Raw genomic sequence first — 27,931 nt, forward strand, 5'->3', positions numbered from 1 at the left:
TCACCACTTTGCTAGGTACAGTGAAGGGCATGTCGGACGTGTTGGTGCTTTTGTCTTGATGGTCTGTGTACTTCATATGTTATTTTCAGTTTTCATACCATGATATCTTAATACTGTTTTCATAATCCCACAATTTTGGTGTTCATAGTTTGTTCAGATCCAAGACTTTTTGCAAACTGTTGGTTTTTGGTTTTTGTGTATTATGCATGCCTTTATCAATAGGCATTGAGGGCTAGGAATCATAATGAACAGGGTCTGTCTATAATTGTATCATCATCATCATCATCATCATCATCATCATCATCATCAGCAGCAGCAGCAGCAGCAGCAGCAGCGGCATGACCACCACAACTATCATCATCACCATCACCACTATCATCATCATCATCATCATCATTTATAAATAATCATGATCATGATCATTGTCACCATCATCACCACTATCATCACTATCATCATCACCACCACCATAATCACCATGATCATTACCACTATCATCATCATCATCATCATCATCACTGTCAATATCATCACCATACAGAACACATAAATAATTAAATAATAATAAGATAATTTCTACATTGAACATAATTACACTTTATTACAGAAGTTAACTTTTGTTTTACAAAAGTTACAACATATTTACACAATAATATATGAAAGGACAAAAAAGGGAGTTCAATACAATTTTGCTTTACATTGTTTTCACTATTGCAACATTGACTAATATATTCATATTAATATTGTTAATATTTAAATAAAGAACAAAAATGTGGATAAATAAAATTTGCTGGCATCCTAGTTTTTTTTAAATAATTAAACCATATGTAAAAATAACCAGGTTCAAAGAAGTTAGTGATTTGATTTTAGTGACATATATAAACTCTTTACTAATAATATACAAAGCAATAGTTTGCAGCCTTGTAGTCTTCACATGAGCAGTGGAAAAAAATACAGGGAAAAAAATTACAACAGGAGTGAAGCTGCCAACAAACAAATGTGGGATTTGTTTGTTCCGGCTGTTCTATTCTCCAGTGAATTCAGATCACATGACAGGGTACGACAATACACAAGTCCAACATAATCCACATTTTACAAAGTCTGATGAACGTTAACAGTTCTAAGTTTAAACGCAGACAGTGAAGGTGTCTCTCCACTTGGTTTAAATTGAGTCATATCAAAGGTCGAAGTTCAGAGGTTATAGGTCAGACAGCAAAATTTTGCTGCTTCAGTCACCATGAACTAGTAGTAGTTCCATTATCATTTATTTTCAAATAACTGATTTTATCAAAAACCTGGTGTATAAACCAATATAATATATCAGCCGTGATGGTGGTACACCAAGTGAATATACACAAATGCATAGAAAAAGGAGGAAATACAGAGGACATATTTACAAAAATAGATCCCTTTTCACTCTCTTTACAAAGAGTCTATGCCCATATAGAGTCTAATATACAAGTAGTCCACTAAGCTCAAATCAGAGCTTTTAGATGTCGGCTAGACACCGAAACTATTGCTGTATTCGTAAAACGATACACATACCAGAATTACAACACAGTTTTATCGTGTGATTGGAGACATTTTAATCACTTGGTATGACGGAATTCTAAATTCATTTCACTCAGTAGCTAGTTGTCTCTCATCACTTCTTTCAAGTTATTTTTTTTTGTGTGTGTATGAACTTTATAAAGAAATAAATACATATTTCAGATATACCAGTATGGTACAGTTCAAAGGTCACTTAGTAGTTTGTTGTCACTTTACTCTTAATTGTGTGTGTTACCATATATCTCAATATTTTGATGTCAAAATTAATCTCGTAATTTTTTTACGGGCAAGTAAATTTGACAATTGAGATGTCATTTTGGAGTTCCAGTTTACTTTATTGACATACTATGCTGAACATAGTGTCTTAGTCAAGGTTATCGACAGTTCAAGTTCAGCAAAATTGTTCAAATTTGTTTTCACAGATAACGACTCTTGACAAGGTAATGTCCATTTTGTTATCTTACACCATAGTAGAGGCACATCCAAAAAGATGTTTATATTTCTCAATGTTTGATTGTTTTCACAATGTTTCATGTTTGTTTGTACGTCTTGTCATTTCTCCAGTGATGCAGTATGGTATTCAACTTTCCCACCCCAACTTTTGGACCAACCTTTTCTGTTTCACATTCAACAGTTCAAATTTGTTTCTCGAAACGTTCACGTCATTTCCAGTCTTTCAAGTTGATGAAATAATCAAAAAATTTTCGTAAAAAGTGAACAAAAAGTGTTGAGCGTGCAAAGAAAGTGAATATATTTGAGATTTCTACTACTACTTTAACAATCCATGTGGGAAGTCATCGTAAATGGTAACAAAATTTTGAAGAAAAATATTCAAATTGATCAGGAAATAAGATAATAAAAACATTCATAACAACTTTCTTGCTTTCTCTTCGTAAAACAATTTTGATCCAAGGAATGTAAAACTCTTTCAAATTCAAGATGTCTGTCTCTCGTCTGATTTGAATGGATGTTTTATATTTAAGGAACGGTGCATCAGCTGGGGTGACAATTTTTGAGACAAGACTCCTTGCACTAACTGTTATCTAGCACATTTGGGTGTGGGATGGTTGAATATTGTAGCATACATCACTTGGAGAAGTTATGACATAGATAAGAAGTGTTCAAGTGCCCCACAACACACTGAACACTCAATGATTCATGTGTGTGTGTGTGTGTGTGTGTGTGTGTGTGTGTGTGCGTGCGTACATGTATGTAAGTGTTTTCTGTCGATGTATGTATGTCTGTCTGACAGTCTGTATGTACGTATGTGTCATGGTATTTGTTTCTTATACTGTGACTGTGCCAGCACAGACACATCATCCGTGTGTATGTCTGTCTGTCAGTGTGTCTGTCTGTCTGTATGTCCTCTGCAGACATTTATAGTTCTGTACAAATTTCACTCTTAGCGACATGCCAGCTACGTTTTTTAGCACTACAAGTGCAGTCTATTCTACATTTACATACACATCTGCAGAGGACATGAAAATCTACAGTTATTATTATTACTAACTTCTACTGCTAATTCTACAGGCAGTTTTAAATCATCTGCATTTGCAGTATGTCAAGCAGTATAAACAATAAATTGGCATTACCAATAAATAAAATCAGAAGCCGTCAGTTTTCACCTAAACCGAACCAAAATGCTAACAATCTAACCAGCTGACTCTAGTGAGCTTGTCTTGTTCTATCGCACCCTAAACATTCTATGTCTCTATATACACATGCAGGTAGCTGCAGCAATCTTCTGATCTTCTCTTTCCACAAATGTTCGAAAATGTTTTAGATTTTGAAGAAATTACTGCTGGTTTCTGCCGGCGCATGCAACGTCTTCAGAATTGAATCCTGCGATGAAAGAGAAAGATAGTGATATATATTAATTAATCATTCAAGACTAATATACATAGAAAATAGGATTGTTTATATTTTGCAGGAGTAAATTTCTTATGAACGCACTTGAAAGTGAAGATCAAATGTAAAAAAATTATAATTTCAATTTGTGCTTATTACGTTTTTTTTTTACATCTGATTTTAACCAATTTTGCAAAAATTACGTTATAATATTTTGAAAAATCTACAGTTTAAATAAAGGAAACATAAGAGAAAAATGGCAACAAAATTGGCTAAAATTTGCCCAAAAATTGGCAGAAATTTCCCACAAAATTGGATGGAATTTCTGCCAAAATTGATTCCTATGTTCTTAAAATGGTTAGTCTGCTTTGCCAAATATGAATCAAAACATTATGGAAATTTTTTTTTCTGAAAACTTGAAAATTCTGTCAAAAAAGTTTTGGTGGGAAAATATTGGAGGAATGCAATGTGACATACCTGTTGTGCTAATTCTTGGTCGAGTTCCTTTAGTCTTTCATCCTTTATATTCTTATCAATACTACTATCACTCAGTGAAAAGTCTGTGGATAAAAATATGACAAAATATTAATTTAAAATATGATTTACAGTACAAGTAACACACGGCTCAGTAATAACCACATCAACGTAAGAAATACTTTTGAATAAAGATCTTTAGAAGGATTACTCTAAAAATCAGAGATCTTTTAAGAATATGCCTCTTACATCTTAATTTTTAAAGTATTGACCATTTTCTGAGTGGCAATATAGTTCTCTATCAATAAATACAATGTTAAAAGTTTATGTGAGTACTCTGTTTTCCATAATATTTTCACTTTCTTCAGATACATACTTAAAAGAAGTCGCTCAGAACAGGAAAATCAACAAATCACAACAGCCTATCATAGTATTGCAGTGAATACTTCTGAATTAACCACTTTGAATGTTTGATTCTGAGAATGTTTGCTAACCTGATAATGCTTGATAATTATAGGAGTTCCCCATTATCAACATGGGATTAGAGCTGTGCAGTGAGGAATACGAGTTACTGATTCCAGTCATTCTTTCCTGGGATCCAAAGCCTTTCCCTGTCATCCTTTCTTGAGATCCGAAGTTCATCCCAGTCATTCTCTCTTGAGATCCATAGTTAGTTCCAGCCATTCGTTCTTGCGATAAACTCATTCCGGCCATTCGTTCTTGCGATAAACTCATTCCGGCCATCCGCTCCTGTGATAAACTCATTCCGGCCATCCGCTCCTGTGATAAACTCATTCCGGCCATCCGCTCCTGTGATAAACTCATTCCGGCCATCCGCTCCTGTGATAAACTCATTCCAGCCATCCTTTCCTGCGATAAACTCATTCCAGTCATCCTTTCCTGTGAAAAACTCATTCCGGGCATCCTTTCCTGGGATAAACTCATTCCAGCCATTCGTTCCTGCAATCCTAAATTCATTCCAACCATAGATTCCTGAGATCCTAGTCCCCTACTTTGTGGTTTCATGGTAATATTTTGCAATGATCCTTGCGGGGAAACTGATGATCGTAAAATTTGTTCTAACGATGAAAGTGCTCGGTCTTTCTCATGAGATTGGTGTTGTAATGATGATATCATGTTATTTTTCTCTGTCAATTCATACTGCAATGCTTTAACTCTACAGGATACGAAAAAAAAAATATTATTAATTTTCATAAATTATTAAAATTTGACGTATTACTATGGTGATGTAAGAATAACATATTATCTGAAATAGCATTTTACCACCCAGATATGTAAATTTGTAGTGAAATTTATAAATATAACAGGGGTAAAATTCTAGGCATGTGATGACAATAATGATCATTTAATCGCTTGGTTGATACCATGGCTTCCATTCCACGCACTTCACATGCATTACTCTAGGTGTATGTGAGAATAAGTCAACCATCTTGTTTTATTTTGACCTTCTAGTCTAGTGCGAGGTCAAATGCTATTTCAGGTACTGAGAATTGTTTAAATAAAAGGTGTTTACAAGTACAATGATAATAACACGAATAAACAAAATTGATTTCAATTCGGTGCAAATCAAAACACAAGAATTAACAATTATAACTAAATATGGGAAAGTGAAGCAAAGATAGTTGATAAAATTCACTAAAAATTTGGATTTTTTTAGTTTCCCATTTCAAAACCTGTTATTTGGTATATATATTGAAACAAATATTTCAAAAATCCAGAAATTCCAAGCCAATATAAAGAACCATAAATCAGATAAAAATTTAGTCTGCATTTTGGATTTCGCCAAGTTTTGCACCTGCGTAATATCCTTGAGAGAACTGAAAATTGAACTGAACAAAAATATAACGTATGCTTACCTGGCTTCTAAATCTGAGTTTTTCTTGCTGACAGCAAAAGCCTCTTCCATCTGTTTCATTTTTTCCACCTGGAATTCTTCCTCGGCACTTATTTCAGGAATTTGGTATCTATTAATAGATTGATAATGATTGCGTTAAACTATGTATGTATGAACAAGATGGGGGACCTAGCACCAGAGGGCAAACACCAGATCATGTCTGAAGACCGATTGAATACATTTTGACTACATGTGTTACACTTGACAACATTGCTAAAATTTGGGGAATTTTTTGCTGCAAGCATTTCATTTGTCACTTCAAGTATGTGTTTATCCATTTTTGTCAATTCAGGAAAGACAAACATTTTAACTCAAATGTGATAAATTCTTGATTAATTCAAGGTAGAACTATTTGAAAATTTTTCAAGGTTGATTTTAGGAAAGATTTGTCATGTTTCTTTTCAAAATTTTCAAGATTCCATTGACTGTTTTTGGGTGACAGCTACATGACAAGAGCTGTCAAACTGAATATTCCAACAATTCCAGCGAATACCGTGTGTTAACTAACTTACTTTGGACTTAGGGTTGGACTCGGTGGGTCAACGCAATGCTTCAGAGCTACTTCTTCATGGTATCTTTGTTCCCACTGCAAAATAAACAAAATTGAAAAAAAAAATTATTGAAATTTTTTATAATGTGAGAAAAAGTTCACAAATTAAGACATGTTACAATGAAATGAATATAAATTGCTACATTATGTAATGCTCAGGATGATACTGCATTTAAATAGTGAACATAACTTTGCATATTAAGTAGCTAATTTGCATATCCACTTTAACATTTGCATAAACCCTCATATCTCATATAGCACTAAGTTACAGCACTGCAAGAAGACCTGCATGAAGACATCTATAGCCAAACACATTTGAGTGGTGAATTAATTATCCGTTTTTAAGCTCCAATATTCTTTTTTTTTATTTCTAAAAAAAAAACTTTTGACAGGTAGCAAAAAGTTTGGTTACCTTGGTGACTTCAGATTCAAGGGACATTATCTTTTCATCTCTCTCTTTCAGCAACACCATGAGTGTGTGTGAGTTATTCGGTGACTCCAATGATACACCTTCATCATGTTCCTGATTAGCTACGGCATTCTGACAAAAAAAAAATCAAACATTTGCATAAATTAGAATATTAATGACAACATTCCATATGGGATTATACCTGATGGTTAATAATGAACATTTCAAGAATACCAGGAAGAGTGAATCATGTGTAAAATACATACATACATTTCTGGGAAATCCTTAAATAACAACTTCTAAATAAGCATTTAAATTTAACAATTAATAGGTGAATGAAGAATTTTTCTCTCTTACTTTCAACAAAATAGACCAATGGATGTCTACGGTCTACGGTAATAGAAGAGACTGAATACAACGATATAAAGATTTTCAGATTTCTACCCCTGACCACACATTAGGATAAAATAGAAACTAAATAACTATTGATTACAACTTTCCCTATACTTGTCACGTCACATCATTACATCACTGTATGATATGATATTCATTCAACCTCACCTGCTGTGCACGGAGAATTTCTATTTCCTTTTCCAATTTCATTCTCAATTTCTTTTCTAACTGTTCTCTCTTGTCGCAGGCATTCTGGAGGGCTCCAACAGCTCTTTGTAACTTCTCCACTCTATCGACATAGACTTGCTTTTTCTTACACTGTTGGAAATCAGATAATTTGAAGTGGTAAGTATTTCAATACATTTGAGTATTTCGAATCAGCAATGTGGAAATGTGCAGCTTCTCAAATGGTGTATCAATCTTATGACCTTTGACACTACAAGGAATTCTGGGAGAATCAAATATGGCCGCCTTTCAGTGTACTATATGACTAAAAATATATTGTTATCAAAATCATCAAATGTGCACTTATTAAACTTGAATTTGATCACTTCAATGAATACTAAACTTTCATGAAAGACATTAAAATTTTCATCTAGTCAAAAATATTGTAACAATTAATACCTCTTCTTGCAGCCTAACAACATTAGCCTGTGCACTAGACAAAGCAGCATCAAGGACATCGATATGGGTCCTTTGTTCTGACAGTGTAGCTCTCTGGGCAGATAACTCTACCTCCACTCTCTCTTTATGGGTATGATGTTCCTTATCTGTGAACAAACATAAATTGAACAATTAAATCTCAATCATTTCATGTAAACTGTCAATAACATGTAGAATGAATTTGAACCTGTCTAAAAAGAAACTGCATGCGTAGACTTCTCACAATCTAACCTTTAATATTTCATCAATATCAGATCTTTCATATTTTGGAAATACTACAATATACATAACGCCCAACTTCTTTTTTTGAAGGCAAATGGCTAAACTGTTTTTTCAACTACTGCTAGGCATAGGTTGCCCAGTATGATAGCGGAGATTAGACAGAAAGACTGAAACTGAGATAAATGTGACAATTTCACTAACTTATAACCTATATCAATTCTGATGTTCTAATTTAGAGGAAAAAGCTTTCGTCACTCTTTGATATATTTATGCTTTGTCGGTCATTTTTAAAGTTCTCCATGACAAAAACAAGGTTTCTTTTCATGCTCTCCTGCATTCAAAACATCGCAATGGCTAGACAAATTGTTTGCATTGTTGATGTCACATGACCACAACAATGCCCTGGCATTGCTTTAGTGTAAAGGCATTACTTTAGTGTAAAGTATCGGATGTTGAATGTATTTGTTATATAACAGAACAATATCAAGTATGTCATCTCTAGATCTGGCATCATGCCTATATACTTTGTACATAAAGCTGATTACCCTGAAGGACGAATTATAACACAGTCAGCAAAATTTTCTGTCCTTCCAATTTCAATTCAAAGCTGCCGCTTGCCAATCTTGGCCAAAGACAGTTGCATAAAGTGTAGGAGAGCTGGAACACATGGGGAAAACTATTTTGCTTTGTGGTGGGGAAAAGAAAGTCCCTGCAGTGCCATTTAAAGACAAAATGCAATACTTCCAAAAGTGTACAGGAGAATGAACCATGATGCTTTCTGTATGTCTGTGTGTAGGTTACTTGTTACTTGTGTGAGAGTGTGTGTAGGGGAAGGGGGTTACAAGAAAGTCTACACTTGGCTAGTCTTGATCACATGCTATTCTAATCTATTATTCTACAGAAATGCAGTTCACTATAGTTAATCACTGATTCCAGGCTAAAAAATGACCTTGCTCAAGACAAATTTACAACAGAAGACCACCACAGAGTTGAACTCCTTTGAAAAACATAAGGTGGTTTCTACATCAATTTGTATGTATGAGGTATTCATTGACTGATTGACATAGTAGGGACAGTGTCTGCTACTATTTTTTACCTATTTTCATGATAATTCATCAAGGCCATCCACAGTATACTTACGTTGGACAATTAACTGGGCAATAATGGCATCTCTCTTCCTAAGCTCTCTTTTCAACTGATCTACATCATTACTACATGGTGATTCTTTCTGTTGTAATTGAGTACTGAGAGTGTCCACTTGGCCTAAGGGATGAGACACATGAACCATGATAAGAATGCAGGTTATTACACACACTTGTATAACTATAACATTTTCCCGCCAAAAAGTTGACACAAAATCTATTGTGTCAACAAATTTTGAACAAAGTCCATTGTTTTTGTGTTTGTTCGTTTTATTTTTTATTTTTACCCCCAAAACAATTGTTATGTCATAATCACAAAGTTGCCACCAAAATTTCCACATAAAATTTACAAATTTGTTTGTATCTTTAACACTATAACACACACACCTAAAAAAGTCTCTGTTGTTTTTATTTTTGGTCACATTATAATCTTTCATCTTACTACTTCTTTTTGTCATAATCATAAAGTTGAAACAGAATTTTTACATTTACTTTACAAATTTTGTTCTAAATATTTCCCGCCCCCAAAAAGGGTTCGACTACAATACAATGACAGTTACTTTTTAATTTCATCACTTGTCACCTACATTCTTGCCAAAACCGCCTTGACAAAATTTATTTATATTTGCTGTTTCTCATATAATGGTAATCCTTAGCAATGAAACTAAAGGCTGGTCAAAATCACAGAAAGTGTTATAATGTATCAAAAAATATCAAATGAATGGATGAAAAAAAGTAAACATGTTCATTTAGTTGAAAAGTCACAACTGTAAATTTCTCACATAGATCCGGTTCACATGTAGCCCGTTTAGAGATACACATATATTATATTCAAAGTTAACACAATGGTGTTAAAATCTCGTGGGAATCCTGACCAATTTTGACAACAAAGTCGCTGTTCCAACAATTGTCATTCTCATGCCATTTTTGTCTCGTAATTTACGACCGATACTAGAACATGTGTGAGAAAAAAGAAGTCTCTATTGTTCAGAGATCTGCTAGTGGCTTTTGTCTTGTACCCTGGCTTCTAAATCATCCCTGCATGGTTGCATACCGGCAAGAAGGCAAGTCGAAACATGAAAAAATCGGTCCCACAAATTTGCCACCACCTTCAATCATTACGGAGATGTGTGACAAGTTTACACAAAAAGATGCAATAAATTTATCAAAGCATCATGGGACAAGTTCAAACTAAAAAAGATTAATTAAACTTTCCCACCCCTGACTACACACCATGTGGAACAAGTTCAGACAAAAAGAGAATAAATTATCACCTCTTAATTCTTTGTTCTTTTCCTGTGTTTTCCTGAACTCAGACTCAAGTTTGGCTCTCATGGCCTTCTCAAGATGTTCTCTCTTGGCAGTGGAGGTAACTAACTGATCATACGCATTCTCAACTTTCTTTACATCTTGTTCAAACTGAGAAAAAAAAGGAACAAGTAACAAACATTAATTAGACCATGAAAAGACAACAAAAGACAACCGGAAAATGAAATATTGCGTAGTACCCCGAAGGGCATGCTAAAGTAGAGGACTCCACCCTGTCATTTCTAAAAGTGAACAAGACTTCATTTGAACAACAATCCGATGTATTGTTAAGTTCAGGGGGGGGGGGGGGGGGGTACGCCACACTTTCAAAATACAACATTTAAAACATAGAACATCAGAAAACAAAATGTACCCTTAAAGATAAGCAATAAAAATTTGAAGCAAATTTAGAAATTTGCATTAAGAAAGTTGAAAAGTTATCTGAAGCACTAATAAAAATCTATGATTGTTACCTTTTGAAGCTTGCTAACTTTTTGATAGTAAATTTCCAACTCTTGTCTAAGGCTGTAGTTTTCTTCTGATAAGATTTCTACCATCTGGGTTGCTCTATTGGCAATAGCTTCATGATCTAGTTGCATACTCTCATTCATATCACAATTGGAATCACTGAGAGAAAAAAAGAAGAAAGAGAGTTATTATATAAATTCTCAATAAATTCACATATTTGAATAATGTAATAAAAGTGACACAAACTGAGTTTATAAGTTTTTTACTCAAGTGAAAATAATTACAAAAAAACTTTGAAACTATTCTAGTATAATGTTAATGTTAGTGCATGCCTTCTATGATACTACAATTGTCTTCTTGCATCGTTAGCACTGCTGACTGCATAGTAGGGATTTCCTGAACATTTTTGAACATGTATGATAAATTACGTCATCGGATCGTTTATGAGTTATATCATGATACCAGGTTTGAGTTCAGTTATATTGAGAGTGGTGGTTAAGTGTGCTTCAGTAAGTGCAATAAGGTGAGTACCTTTTAAATATGCAGTAAAAACTATGCCCAAATATGTATAAACTCAGCTCCTGTCTCTTTCAGTTTGGCTTTGACCTTGAACACAATATTGATTTGGTTTTAAATCATAGATGCAGCTAGCTACTTGGAATTCTTTGTTAATTTTTTCATCCTACCAATTACAAATCAAATTATCTTTTTTTATTGCCATTTCAAAAACAGAAATTTAATGAACACATTTCATCATATTGACTTTGAATTTGCAAATAAAATATTCATATTTGGCTTATTATCTCAAATTCTTGGGCAACTGATCGAGGATTCTTCTCAAAACAGTGCAGATAGTTTGTAAGATATGACAATCGTGCTGCGCTATCAGCCAGCACTCACCTGATAGGGCAGAACAACATGATGCATCTTACAGTCTAATGAACAGTCAATTTCTGAACACAAGTGTCTGATGTATGGTGAAATTATCAAATCATTTTCATGTTATCCCTCACAAATGTAGTCTAGAGGTTGTCTATAGCTTCAGATCTTTTTAGGGTGAAGAGAGATCTTGACACTCAAAGTCAAAGCCACGAATAGTCTTAAGATGAAGAGAACTGTAACTTGATGACTTTTATAACAAATGGGGGAATGCGATATGCCTACCATTACCAACCAAACCTCAAGTAAACAGCACTTTACACACAAACTAGACAGGTGGAGTACGTGGCGGCGCCAAGAACAAATTGTTCATAATTGAACAAAATAGGATGTATGTTATTGATACACATCGAGTCATGAACTTTACAACACAAATATCACCTGTTTTAATGTTCTCTTAACTAGGTTGTGTACATCTCTAAAACATCAACATCCGTTACCACGACGTCACTGTGATCATCAACTCAACTGATCTGTATATACGGATGTATAAAACGGACGATGATTTAGCCGACCTGGTGACCTTATGAGAGTTTGACCCAACATACGCAAAAGAATGCGACATACTTTTCAGTGTCGTGATCCAATGGTAAATATTTAACTACTGCTCAATAAAAACAGTACAATGTATTAAAAGGGTGGTCCATCGTAACATTTAAAGCGGAGATGACTGAAAAGCTGCATTTACTTGTCATGTTTTTTGGCTTTATATGAGGACGCTGTCTCGTTTGATTGTCATGTGCATGATGATTAGTTTGTTGACAAACTACATCAATTATTGACAAAATTTGAATAATAAATTTTCTTTAGTATAAAATAATTTTTTAAATTTCTTTTAATTTCGGAAAATCTTCACTTACAATCATCATGCTTCAGTGAATAATATTTGATGTAAATAGAAATATTTTATTAATGGTTAAAACTGAAAATTTAGACCTGTACAGGATTGAATTTTTGGTCATTCTTGCGTCCAAAATTGTATCTAAGTAACTGTTATTACAATTTCTATGTGATTACTAAAGTACAGAATTTATTCATTTCTCAAATTTTCAGAAACTTTCTAAACTTTGATATTATAATTGTAATATTTTCCTCTTGTTTACTACTAGCAAATAAACACTATAGTAATAAAACCCCTTAATTCTTTCAACTGACAAAACTCTAGAAATTGAGTAATAGTATACGAATATTAATAGAGTTGGTCTTTGAAGACAAATATGTTGATGCTGATGGTACTAAAAACAGCTGCATGTTACGAGTAACAAATTCCTTTGAAAAAATATCACTTATTTTTCAGCAATGGAGGTGACCTTGCTTTGACATTGACAACACAATGGGTCATACCATAGAATGCACTTGAAGTAACAGGTGACCATGCCAACACCGGATAAAGACATTGATATTACTGAGTGTCAATACCAAAAAGTCCTTGTCTTAATAATCAACTTCTGATAACCCGATTATCTCTTCATTTCATCGTTTTGCTATTGTGATCAGCACACAGCTTCCTCACTTTTTTAATAACTACCATTTTCTAGAGTCTGAACAATTTGTTGTGTACATCCTCTTCCCTAATTACTAATTTGCAATGTTAATACTCTTTTTCCTAGATTCAAGGGAATTTGTCACCTTATCTTTTCGTTGTTGTGATCGGCAGTTTTTTTAGCACTTTGAGCTCTAAGCTTGCAGAGATTAGATGCCTTAAAATCACCTTAATTGTCATTGTTCACTTTGTCATAAATACCACATTTGTTAAGTCCTTTCCTCATTTTGTAGTTTGTGAGTTTTTACTGCCATTTTCCATAGACTGAGAGAATTTGACGTCGTGCACTCGTACATATTCCCTACTTTGCACAATTTTCAGTACCCTGAAAAATTTGTCATTCTATACAATTCCTTCTCCATTTCATAGTCTTTTTTTTCTACATTGTATTACTTTCCATTTTCCATATTTTTCTATATAGCCTGAAAAAAACTGTCACGGTAAATCAATGCACACACCCATACGGTACCCAGTCATTGTATACAGGAGTATACTTGCACTCAACAACAAAATTTGTCAGTCTACTCCATTTTCCACAGATCACAAATATGTTGCTATGGTAACAAACCAATTTCACCTAATAAAAATTTCATTTTTTTTGGTACTAATAACTGAAAGGTACATGTAATTTCCCTATATTTAGTTTACAGATATGCAATTAGGATATCACATAAACACATCTACATTGTATCTCATTCCGTCACATCTGCTACAACCCCCATTCATCATTTCCAAATGAAAAGGTTACATGACTCATATTTTTAGAATCTGGAATAATTTTCTAACGCTCATAAATTTATTATGACAAACAAGCCAGTTGATTCATAACACATAGATTATCAAATAACACCAACTGATAACCCCATGGTAGTTTATTTTATGAAAATAATAAAAACTGAATTTTTTAACAGTGAGCTAGTAATTACCACATAATTATTGAGAAGCAGATGTTAGGAATGGCTACTATTGTTTAGTTTAGGTGATAAAACACTGTTTAATTAATGTCAGGGAATCGTATAAAATTTTAGAATTGGCTGTTTTTAACGACCACTATATGAACCACAAATTTCCACCCAGACTGTTCTTAAACCTTACTAACATTCCCAACAGTTTGTCCTTGTCCAAGAGATATTGAAGTAAATGCAATCTTCAATCTATTTTTAGCACTTACAAAACAAATATATCAACCACTATCATATTCTCATTCTTCTTTACATGTACTTCAGTATTTCTTCACCTTTTCAAAATATTATTTAAAAATATAAAAAAAATAAAAATAAAATTGCTTGCTTTAAAAATGTTGATATTATACACACCAACTTAAACATTGTCTTCCAATTTTCAAAGTGAATTAAGAAAGAGAACTATTGGCTAAATTTGCTCACTTAAATTTTTTAAAATATTTTTCACACCAACTTAGTTTAAACATGTTTCTTTCAGAGACATGAGACATTAACCTATTGTAGTACAGCTCAAATTTTTAAATAGAAAAATTCAACTTACACTGAATTTTTCTCTTTAAAAATTCTAACATTTTTGAACTGATATTTTCAAAGATTAAACCTAAATGAGGAGTATAGATTTGTACAATGCATGTAGTTGAAGCTATCAGTGACTGCCTAGTTGTTATCACATACTAACACACCATTCTTACATAAGACGCAGTGTAAGTAACAGATAAGCCTTCGCCATTCAGTACCATCACAACTGATACCATGTAAACAAGTCAGTCACAAATAAATTATCTTTATTAATAAACTAAGTATAAATAGATCAACAACAAATAAAATTTGTTATACTGGCAAATTTTGAAAATGATATTTCGCACAGAATAGAACAGATACAAATGTATGATACTGGAAATAGCTGCCCTTGGTTTTCAGTTCAAATCTGGATTCAAACCTTTCTTAATTTGGGAGCACATTTTCATATTTTAGACTTTGAACAGTTTTCAGTTCAATATACATGTAAGGTTCTTGAATTAGGGTACAACATATTTTCTTGTAAATTTTGAACAGTTTTCAGTTCCCACTTTCCAAAATTTAGGTGCAAGTTTTCAAATTCTCTTGTAGTGTTTACAATGTTATATTTCTGGGTTTTTTTTATTATAATTTTGGAATCCGATTTTCAAATTTTCTTGCACATTTTGACCAGTTTTCACTTCAATGTCGCATTCCCGCCTTTTTTTAAATTTTGGTTCAGATTTTCAAATTTTCTTGTACATACAGTAGTGAACATTTAGCAGACTGTAGTTTGTTTACATTTTGGTTTGTGATGCAACAACATCACATTTGGCCTAGATACAGTGTATTGCGTTGGTCTGCCTTGGAATGCCTGGCTCCTTGTACTACAGTGTAAAGAGTACAAAACTATACACTACACGATATTTGCATAACATTGTTAGTGTGTCAATGACATCCACTTGTTTACTGCTGATGACAACTTACAAATATTTCAAATATTTTGGCTTGATAGGTGATACTTCTGTTCACAGTGTTTAAGTTTTGCATGGGAGACTTCTCCTTTTGATCAAATTACATTCATAGAAACCCAAATTCTCATATTTCGGTGATGCCATTAAAGATAATTTGAAAACCATGTGAGACTGTGGGATTTCCATGACATTTACAATACTCCTGAATTGAGAGGGCAAAAATCTGGTCAAATGAGTCATTGCTTGCTCATTACATGATGAATTTTGACATTCTGTAAAAAAAAAGTGTCGAAGATGAGCAAATTCTTGTACATTTTAACCTGCCTATCACCCAAACAAATTACATCAGTGTCTGAAAGGGTGAAAATCTATCAACACGCAAGTGTGAAAATCTATCTGTAAGAAGAGGAATTTACTTAAAGATAGGACTATATTGGACTAAGGAATTTCTCTTGACAGGTTATAGCCACTAGTCACAGCATGTAGTCTGACAATAAAATGATAGTGTGGGAGGTTTGTTGAACTTTTGACACAAGAAGTTGACAGTAAATACTGCAACTGACCTCACACATGGTCAAGGCTGTCTGGTTGTCTCTAACATAAATTTTTTTGTACAAAAAAAATACTTCAGTTGGTTTTGTGTCGTCATGAAATACAATGTACCTTCCCTACTAAAACTTTTCATAAAAAGTCACGGTCATTTTCTCCCAATAAATTTCCCTTTTGAGGAAAATTTTCCCACGATGTCAAGGATTTAGTATCTCAATAAAGAAACAATGTGTTTATTGTTTTCAACAATTGCTGTTTATTCAGATAATTTTCCAACAATGTACGTGTTTTGTAGAGGCATGTACTGGTATGCTAAGAACTGCAACAAAACCTTCAGAGAGAGACACAAATAGACATGTGTTTTGCAATATCATTTACTGACTGAAATATTTCTTCATTTTTGCATTCCATTCTTTAAACTAGTTTAGATTTTTCCCACGAGTCGACACAAAAATGTAAAAACTTTTCACAAAAATTTCTAACCACTATCAGCCAAAAGAAGGATTTGTGGTCCTTTTTGTTCCAAAATTCATTTTGAAAGTGATAAAAATTATCAAAACTGCTTAAAATTTGAACTGCATGCTAAAGGCCAAAATGACATGACCTGCGATAGGAATGTATAGAAGACCTTGGTTATGGTATTTATACAAGGATTTCTGTTACAAAAGACTTGCACACCACTTCCTGATTCAAACCATTTTGAAGAATATTAGGAAGTATGTGTACTCTGTACTAAGTGATTGGGCTTGGAAATATTTTGGCACTCCTTCAAGTAAACACCAAAATGGTTGACATTGTGCCCTATAGTCTTATCCATACTTTCGCTAAAATGTTAGACAAATGAAAATTGCAAGTTATTTTGCAATTTTATGACAAATCTTATTTTGTAATTTTCTATCACATTTGAACTTGAACATAACCTCTGTAAAATAACATACAAATATCCAACAAAAAATTGTCCTTTTCTCGAAAAATGTGACAAATTTTGGAGAATCTCAATTTTGAATCCGATTGTCTGCAAAATTTCTCTGCCCACAGACCCTCCACTATACTCTGACACAGTATTCAAGTAAGCCAGGGTTTCAATCCAGGTTCTAGCATAATGTTATCTTATCAATGGAGTCATAAGGATTACGTAGGGTTAGTCTTTCAATCAGGACACTTTTTTTTCAACAACTTTACCTAAATATCAATCCTAATCCCACCTGGGCTTTTAAAAGTCTGATCACAGATTACACAATTTTTTTTTTTGAAGCAAAAATTCACTCTGTACACATTGTGACAATTTGTACATACCAACATGTCAAAACTATTGATTATGTGCAAACTTACCATGTGTAATCTGAGAAACTGTAAAAATTCTTCAAAGTCCTATATATCATTTGTGTCAAGAATATCTAGGGTCTAAGATAACAACTATTATGATATTTACACAATATCAACACCAAAAGGTATTCACATACACAATTCTAAATGTATACAGCGTCCATGTTTGTCCAATGTCTGTTTTCTAATCTTTACATTATTTATGAAATCATAAATAAAAAAAATTTAGTATAAAACCTACTTATAGATTTTTCGAATTCTTTTATAAAACAAAATAACTAGACAAATTAAAATTCAAAACTTGTTAAATTTTTGTGTAAAGACCTCATAAAATTAAAAAAATTAATTCAAATTTCGAAATTCTACACAAAATGGTCTAATTATTTTAATATTTACTGGGGTTTTTCTATGAAAAAAAATCATTACTTTTGGTACTGATTCAAATGTAAATTCAAGATCATTCAATTATGAATCTATGAAAGGTGGTTCAACTCCAAATTGCACAATTGTATCAGATGACAGTTTTGTGATCATTTAGTCAAGTATATAAATTTCAAAATCTAAAAAAAATTGAAGCAATGAAGCATTTTTGGCATGCAATGATGGTATTTTTATCACCATAATGCTCCATATGTGAAAAAAAAATCAAATTTTTCACATATTTTTGCAAGCAACAAAGCAAATTTTGTGTGTTACAGGGGAATTTACAACCAGTCTGGTTCATATTTTTAGATGCAGTGCAGCAAGTTTTGTATGTCACAGGGGAATTTTTACCACCAGATTTGTTAATTTATCTGTCCACCTACATGCTATTATCGGCAATTTGTGGTTTAGTGTCATTTGAAAGATCAGCTAGGTACTAATTTAAATATATTACACAATGTTTGACCAGCAGGACATGCCAGGAGAAATTGTTGATCTAATGCCAAGGTATTTTACTGGCAGGGATATTCACATTACATTACTTTGTTGTAGAATTCCAAAGTCATGCAAAACTTCAAATTCTTACATCTTATTTCCATATCATCTGTCAACAACTCAACACGACAGACAACTTCAGTCGTGACTCACGATAAAAAGCATTACATTTTTTTTTTAAATATCAAGTTTTATTTTTGTTCGTATGTAAAATGTTCCCTCATGTGATGGTATTTTGTGCCAAATCTGGATCATGTTGTCACATGTTTGTGAGATTTTCAATAAAATTCTATCAAAATATAGAGGGTGTGAGACAATTTTTGCTTTATACTTTTAGTCCCTGACAACCACATATTTAGAGAAAATGCTAATGCCGGCATGAAATCGGATAATTTTGTTGTTGACTGTTACACATATTAGTATTGAGTATCCTAAAGGTTAAAGTTGTAGTCATTGGAATTCTAAAGGGGCACAGCACTAGATAAAACCACCCAAGATAACATATATGATGTTTATGCTAGATTTTCCTTTACGTACATACATTGTACATGTACGCACAGACATTCTAGGATATCTGGGCCTGAATGAAGGACCTACGACATTATCATCTTAGTTGTGCTGACCGCGAATGACGTCATGCGTCAGCACACAAATATGTTGGTGACAAAATTTCAGACAAAAGAGTACAAAAATGTTGTATTTTCCTTTAAATGCAGCCTTGCAGACATTCTAGGGTATATCTGGGCCTGAATGCAGGACCTATGACACTATGGTAGTGATGACCACGAATGACGTCATGCGTCAGCACACAAATATGTTGGTGACAAATTTCAAACAAAGAGTACACTGTATTAGAGTGTATTGAGAGTTGTCCATCACAATTCAGAAGTGACGTCATCAATAAGCACACAGAAATGCTAGGGACGCCCTTTTAGACAATGGATTTTCTAACAGACTCAAAAGGTCTGGCCACAGTAGAACCCATAATGAACACACTTTAGGCTTGAATCAGTTTGTGAATGTAGAAATGAATAAACATGCATGCATCTGACTCATTTGAAAAAATAAAAAAGTTTGCAAACAAACTGTTTTGTACTTCTTGCACCTAGCTACTCTTTGCATTCATAACACTGCCATGTAAAATCAAAATTAAAAAAATACCTAACACAATACTCAAAACAAATGCTCTTTTCTGTTCTCATCCATTTATCAATAAAATCAAATATACATGCATAATTATTTTCAAAAATATTATGGACAAAATGGCAAATTTTCACCTCAAAATCCTGAAAATAAATTACCCATGAACACCTGGACAATGACCAATCACTGGGCTGATAATTAAATCACCAAGGCTTTGATTGGTTGAATACCAGGTTACAAATTACCTCAAGTAAACATAAAGTAAATGAAAACATTCTATTACTTACCTATCACATTCTTCATCCGTTCCTGTAAACACAAAACTGTCATGTTGTGGGGACCCTGTTCCTATGGTAATTTCCGGAGATTCAGCATTTGATTGGCCACTGATGACATCATTGCCTTGATCCACAGCATTAAAAAGTCTAGAATGTCCAGGGTAAGGGGGTGGGGGCCTGTCGTCCAAATTTGTGGTGTCTACGTCCGTTCGCACATCCGAACTCAGAACATTGGTTTCAAAGTTCACAACACTAGGATTACTACCCGGTCTCCGACTTTCCACAGTTTCTTTACTATACGTTACCGTACTTTGCATTGAACTATTTGACGCCAGCGACAACTCACTGCTATCTTGTCCTGTAATGTTTTCATGCGATAAACTTTTTGACAAGTCAATAGTTGTTGTAAATACTGGCACTGCACCACTAGTGTACCTATTAAGATGTAAATTATCCATGCTTTTCGACATTTGACTCACAACTTTTCCTTGTCCTTTCGTTGATTCCGACTGAAGCAATTGCGCTAAAATGCTACGGGATCCGTCCTTATTATACATGGGGTACTCATCACTCCTATGGTGCTTATGTTGACGTCTGCGTCGCACCGGTTGCGACTGTACTTTAGCAGAGTCCATTGTATGACTTCGGACTATTTCTTTTCGTTGTTTAGTCTTCGGTTTCGGTTCACCAATCTCCATGGTAATTACTGTTTTCTCTAACTTCTGATTACTCTTCTCTTCCTCCTTGAGTTGTAGTTTCATCTCGCAAGTTTTTGGTGATATTCCTCACTGTCGACGCATGAATCCTTACATGCAAGGTAACTAAGGCAAAAACACCACACAAAACTTTGTGCCTATAGAAGAAAAATTGGTATAGAACAAAACTGTCATTTTTGAACAAAAATGGAAATAAGTCTAGAGTGTTTCACTCGACAATATTATTATCAGTCAACCTGCTCAGTTAGCAAGTAAGTCCCAACATTCTGCAGTCTGTAGTTCAATGTTAATTCCAGATTTATCCAGTTTCAAAGTTTTAAAGTTTCAAACTCAGAACTTGAATCATTTCAAACCTGATGTAAGAAAAGAAAAGCACTTATTTCAACAGAGAGACGAAAACCAGAATGTGATGTCAGCGCCTCAAATCTGTCTAAAGTCAGAAGTAAACAGAATTTCATGTTTATGTGTAGTTTGGTTGGACAACTGATCGTCAAACCCCAAATCTCAATGATTTACTGTTTACAACATTGCTGACATTCATGTACATGTTTACAACATGAAGTCCGGTGCTATTTTTGAGTTCATCGTCACATGTACTCAGTCCGGTGCTATTTTTGAGTTCATCGTCAAATGTACTCCCCCTACCCTGTGACTGTCAAACCCCAAATCTCAATGATCTACTGTTTAGAACATTGTTTGCATTCATGTACATGTTTACAATATGAAGTCCAGTTCTATTTTTGAGTGTTTATATCTTCACACGTACTACCCCCCCCCCCCCCCCCCCCCCAGCCCCTGACTGTAAAACCCAAAATCACATTGATTTAGTGTTTAGAACATTGCTGGCATTCATCGAGTCTGGTGCTTTTTTGGAGTTTATCTCTCTGTACTACAGTACCTCCCCCTTTGACTGTCAAACCCCAAATCTCAAGGATTGACTGTTTACAACATTGTTGGCATTCATGCACATGTTTACACAAAGTCCAGTTCTATTTTGGAGTTCATCACATGTACTTCCCCTTAATTCACTCCAACTCATGAGTGAATTGATTGAAAATGTACACGTACAAATCAACAACAAGGCTAAAAATACTGAAATATCTGTCATATGTAGACACTGAGATTTTACAAAATAAACAAATTGTCATTCAAGGAACATAACAAACTACATAGAAACACGTTCTTCTGCAATGAACCACACATGTCGTTCCACATATAATTCTTCCATAAACTCCTCCCTGTTACATTATTCTTGCAGCAAAATTACATTAAGGCAAAAATGTGGCATCTTCCTCGACCTATTTATAAATAGTAACCCCTGAAGCCAGGAATGTGGCTATACCTCAGCAAAGGTCACTGGGGGGCGCAAGTTGCTAGGCAACACCCAATATAACACTGACTGCTAGTCTAGATTCTGTGCCAAGGGGAAACATTTTTTGACAATGAAAGGGGCAGAAGGTAATGTGGGCAATGGCCTCGTAAAAAAATTTCCTTCCCCTAAATACAAGATGTGTAGATTTTCATGTAGCCTGGAAGTCAAATGACGAAATCAATGTAATAAAGTGGTCGGCTCTATGTAAATGAACTGATGTACATTGGAATTCACGTTTTGCAAAGTTGATTAGAGTTTTAAAGAGCAGGTCAGAAATATGTGGGTTGAGACCCTGACAGCAGGGGTCCTTCAAATCATATTTAGACCCCAACAGGAAGTTGTCTTCCTAACAAGCGACTCTTCCTCTTAGTTCCTGAAGTCCGTTGTTAGACAAAATATTAGCAGGAACTAATCCGGCACTTCCCTTTTCCCTTTATAACAGTCAAACGTTGAGAATTCAGATTGACAATTTTGTAGATTATCACAGCATTGCTTGTCCCTGTAATTTCAGATACTGAGTAACAATGAAGAGGAATATGTGATCTAATTTGCATATAGTTACCTACACATTCCATGGTCTGATGGAGGACAAAATAAACTGCCTGTGGGAGTTCACATGCATTTTAGCAAGCTGCTCATAACAAAACCGTACAAAGCACAACCTATTAGTCTCTTGTGTTAAGGGTTGAAAGTTGGTAAAAGTCAGTTTTCCAGTCATTTTATTTTGGGGTTCCCCACCAAAATTATGGTAAATCGTATGTGTGGGAAACTACACCAGATTTCCCCTTTCTGTTACCAGGGTTGCTGAACCCTAGCAGAAACACTGACTGTCGAACAACACATTTGCTGACACTCAATCGGTACAATTTCTAAACACTTCATAACTGTCAACACCGATACTTGTCATGTTTACTGTACATGCAACTCACAAATGGTGACAAACTAAACAACTTTTTTTTTTAACTGGCATCTTCTGGAGTGAAAAGTTATTTTGGGAATTGTCTGTTGAAATGTCAAATATACATGATATAATAAATTAGGGGTGTACTTCCCTAGCTAAGATCAACTTTATACTGAGTTTGACACCCTACACTTTATTGTTTTGACTAAAAGGTCACTATTTCCTGGTTACTCCTTATCTGTGGTTTACAGTTCACACTGGAAGTACTGAGATAAACAACTTCCTCAAACATAGGGGGCAATTTGTTCCTGAAAAAAAATGGAGGGCAAGGCAAAGAAACACATATTTATGTGGTATCAGAGATTTGATTCTTCTTTCCAAAAACTGTGCAAAGACTATTTAACAGAATGTGAAATTTCATATTTTATACCTATTTTTTCCCAAAAAAATACTCACCTAAAACTCCTTCGTGGGTTTTTGAACCTTTGAAATTTTGCACAATAAAAAAGGACAGGTGTAAATTTTTTCACTGGGTGGAGTTCTACCTAACACACCTACGACATACTTTGAATTTTAGAAATAAATACAAATTTTTCTTGATTCTTTGGCTAACTCTTTTATATTTTCTGACTCATTTGGATTTATTTCATTTCTTTACTGTATATTCCTAGAATTGACAAACTCTGAGTGACTGCCACGTAATGATTTTAATATTCTGGGTCAACATATAAATACACAAGTAGGGCGCCATGAAAAGTTCTCCTTTGCATTCCACCTTCTTTGGAAGTCACTGGCACATGACGAAACTGTTCAGAACTTTTAACAAAAGCTTTGTTATGTAAATATAGTTAGTTCTCAGACCATTTATACAGTACCCTATAACTTCACCTCTTTTTCACACAGGCTTTGTGCTGGTCAGAAAAGAAATGCAGCCATTGTCAATTTTTTTTTATCAAAAGTGTGTTTTAAATCTATTAAACTTGTTAGAAGGTGGGAATGATTTTGAATAATTAATTCAAATCTGAAAAGATTCTTTCTCTAAAGAAAAGTCAACATGATTTGATTAGCTCTGAATAATTTTGTAACACCCTCCCCTAGCCATTATTTGCTAAAAACAATCAACTTTACACCTCATTCACAAATAGAAATCACTTTTACTGACAAAATGCCCCTATGTAGTTTTTTTGTTCAGAATTACCTCACTGTAATATCTATGTAAATTGGTTGTCCCCCACCCCTCATTAAACACTTCCCTCAATCCCCTCCTCCCTTTTTACACTTAAATTTGCTTTTCAGTGAATCACAAAGACTACTGTAGCAACTTAAGTTTTGAAAATGTTAAGAATGTGCCTTTAAATTTTAATTTCAATAAACTTACAGAAATATAGTTCCCTGTAAATATTTCCCTCGCAATTAAATTTTATATCAGTTGAGTCTGGTAGTTTAAGCTCTTGTTATTTTCCTGTTTTGAGAAAAAATAATCAGAATTCTTTTTGCTTCATTTTTAGGGAAAAAAAACAATACAAAACATACCACGATGGATTAAGATAATTAAGATAACCGATTTGATAGAAATGGAATTGTTTTGATCTCACACATTTTCTTTGTAAATGTTTTCATCTTGAAAAAATTTCTCAGTCAAAAATTCCAGTTCACTGGCAGAAGAATCTCAGGTTTATTATCAAAACCACAACTATTTGGTGGTTTAATCAGTGTGAAAGATTATAATAATCAGGTGACAACTAGTACCAGATTAAGTTTACCAAAACTACAACATGTGTTTTTTATAAAAGGCGGTAAGTAGGTGAAATCTCTCTCAAATCTAGCCCAGTTCCTTTGTCACTATACAACAATTCCCTTCCATGTGCTATTTTGTTAATGCAGTAAGTTGGTAAAATCTATGTGAGTTCCCAGTCATTTTACCAGGGTTCCCTACTAGTGTTTTTACGAACGGCAGTATGTAGGAAAAAATACACCCGAGTTCCCTAGTTATTTTACAATGGTTCCCTGGACCAAATTATAGTAAAATATATATAAAACAATGCCAGTTTTGCTACGTTTCCCCCTTGCTGTTTCTAGTGTTTCCCAACCCTGCGCAAAACACTGCTACTGATCTCCAAAAATGTACGAAATGTCTTGCGGAATTTTGTAAAAATTGAGATGTAATGGTTACCATACCTTCACTCAGACATTAGTACCAAACATTGGGTGGACCAATCGTCATGCAAACTGGTAGACTGATAGCTGTAGTATAAAACTTGGTATGCCTTGACTAGTTTCTTCCTACTAAATCTTGATTGTTGTGACTGTTAGTAATGTTTATTTCATCTGTTGACAAAGGAAAAAAAAGAGCTAAAAATTAAGCAATATTGAACTTGCATATCAACGATAAAATGACACTAAAAATTATCACTGTTCCACATACATTTCATTTTTGGCATTTACAGTTACACTAAAAATCCACCAAAACTCAACAATGGATTTCACAACATGTTAACAAAATAAATTAATATTTTCATTGTGGTATTATAATGGTAATTATTTCAATCTGTGATTTTGTATATTTATGTGTCAGTATGTATGTATGTATGTATGTATGTATGTATGTATGTATGTATGTATGCATGCAATCATGTGTGTGCATGTGTACATGTGTGTATGTATTGTATTTCATATTTGATAGTGTGTGTGTGTGTGTGTGTGTGTGCGTGTGTGTGTGTATGTGTATGTACATACATATGTCCTACATGCTTTGTTTATATTAAGGAAGGTGGCACAAGATTATCATCAGAATCTCCTACTACAGATACAGATTTTAGATGTAAGCTTACAATGCATGTGTACCTTACTAGTAGGCAGGGCCACTGTACTAACTAAACCAAGATCTCACAAAACAAATGACAACATTCCCTTTGGCTATTGTCCAAAAAGACTTAAAATATTTCGAGTTCACAAGTAATCTGTTGACTCTTATTTTCCCCCCTTCACCACAAAGACTAAAAACAAAGCACTAAACACACAAACATGTTTTTCTGGCTGTAAGTTTTGGCAATAATCTCAGTCCGGTTTTCTGAAAATATCTAGCCAAAAATGTTACTATCTCAAAATGCACAAACTATTTTTGCAATGTACATATTCCAGCATAGCATTCATATTTGGTCCATTACAATCTCTAGGCACCTGCCTCTATGCAAACACAACTGAACCAAAAACAACCAACCAATTAATTAATTAAATACACCTAATCAAATTTGTGTCGTTTTTAAAAATTAGCAGTTCCATTTTTTCGCCATCACATTAGATTATTGTTGTTGTAAATTTAGCAGTGTATACTTAAATGATTCAGTTGTTTTATTTTTATACAAATATGTAACATTAATCCAGGCTTGACACAGACCCCTGCGGTGAATTCCCCTGTTCGATATCGCTGCTATCGTGTGATGATCTGAAACTTTGAGTGGGCAACGGGTCAAAGGGCAGACCGTAGTTTGACAGCCATGAACGCTGTCTAAATGCGTTATCCGTTGAAGGGTTTTCCAAAATGTGCATTTTGCAAGAAGGGATACGATTTGCCGAAATATTAGCAGTTAACTTCACTACCGCGAGATAAAAACGTTAGGGGCTGATGTTAATAGTAACGACAAAAACAACACAAACCCCTAACCCTACTATTGATATGCGATTTAAAAATTCGGCCTTGATCGTGAATGAATTTACGCTTTCAGAAATGCCCTAGCGCGGAAGCATCGATACATTTGTAATTGGTATGCGAAACCCCAAAAGAGCCCCATGTACGTTTAGATGTCAACAAACCCTTAACAAAGTGACGTATGTGCCAAACAAAACCATGCCACGGCGGCATTACAATGTATTTACGTAGGGACGACTACAGCTCACGCTGTTCTGTAGCATACCTGAAATTCTGAACGTAACGAGAGACTCAACCATGAAATAACACCAACTAATCTTTACTCTATGGCCCACAACAAACGCACAAAGTCCTTTGATATGAAATCACAATCACCGAGTCCGAACACGAACGCTGGATACTTCCAAAAAGGTGATTGCACAAATTTGTAAACATTGCAACCAAATTATAAAACGTCGCAGAAACCCACAATTAAAATCATTCGTACCTGATAAGCGAGGGGATCGATAGCGCATTAAAAACACACTTCCGTTAAACCTAAAAATGTATAGCCGTGATCTAATTTCCGGTAAAATTTGTGAAAATATTTGGAAATTCTGATGATTGATCGCTGTGCAATGTGCGTTCGTCTATGACAAATGACGTGAATATAAACGCAAAGCGAGGAATTCCACATGGCGAGAGCGTTGCTACCGTGGGATCCGCCATGTCGGCCCGCTAAATCCAATATCACACACTATTTAAAATGATTACACTGAATGACTACAACGTTCTCACCACTGTTTTTTGCTCCTAATATCAAAACTTTGTGAGATACATTGGACCAAAACACAACCGCAATCTGAGAAACGGAGTAGTTGGTGTGCGTAATTCTTTGTGTAAAATGTGACATACCTTTGTGTTCAGTGTGAAAGTGAAGCGATAACAATAGTCAACGCTATGGTAGTGCTGCACTGCCGTTCAATACATGCAGTAAGCGCACAACAAATGGAAACAAAGAAAGCGTGCGAGTCGGGAAAAGCGCTTAAAAATCTATGATATCAGGAGCCGAAATAACACCAAGGAAATAACGAAAAATCTACTACATACCTCCTGACTTACTTACGGGCCTAATGGCGGGAAAGCGGACAGCACATATATGGTGAGAGCGCAACAAACCACAAAGTATGTCCTATGACTCAATACGCACTGGAGTAAAGCTTACGACAAACAAAACGTGA

General features: G+C 34.3%; 1 protein-coding gene across 2 annotated transcripts; it reads right to left on the reverse strand.

Moving 5' to 3' along the window:
- Positions 1 to 601: 601 nt before the first annotated feature.
- LOC144441974 (uncharacterized) lies at positions 602 to 27,931 on the reverse strand. 2 transcript variants are annotated; one of them, XM_078131244.1, is made up of 14 exons: positions 27,801 to 27,931; positions 25,241 to 25,390; positions 20,083 to 20,926; positions 10,949 to 11,102; positions 10,442 to 10,586; positions 9,166 to 9,288; positions 7,765 to 7,910; positions 7,309 to 7,458; positions 6,751 to 6,879; positions 6,301 to 6,374; positions 5,751 to 5,858; positions 4,404 to 5,050; positions 3,877 to 3,965; positions 602 to 3,393 (listed from the first exon to the last, which is right to left on the reverse strand). In XM_078131244.1, exons 3-14 carry the CDS (start codon positions 20,832 to 20,834, stop codon positions 3,331 to 3,333), a joined length of 2,580 nt encoding a protein of 859 aa, XP_077987370.1. In that variant the 5' UTR covers positions 20,835 to 20,926; positions 25,241 to 25,390; positions 27,801 to 27,931; the 3' UTR covers positions 602 to 3,330. The 2 variants fall into 2 exon arrangements, with proteins under 2 accessions (XP_077987370.1, XP_077987369.1); XM_078131243.1 differs by having other exon boundaries at positions 603 to 3,393; positions 3,877 to 3,959; positions 4,368 to 5,050.

Source organism: Glandiceps talaboti, chromosome 11, assembly GCF_964340395.1.
Source record: "Glandiceps talaboti chromosome 11, keGlaTala1.1, whole genome shotgun sequence".
Lineage (NCBI taxonomy): Eukaryota > Metazoa > Hemichordata > Enteropneusta > Spengelidae > Glandiceps > Glandiceps talaboti.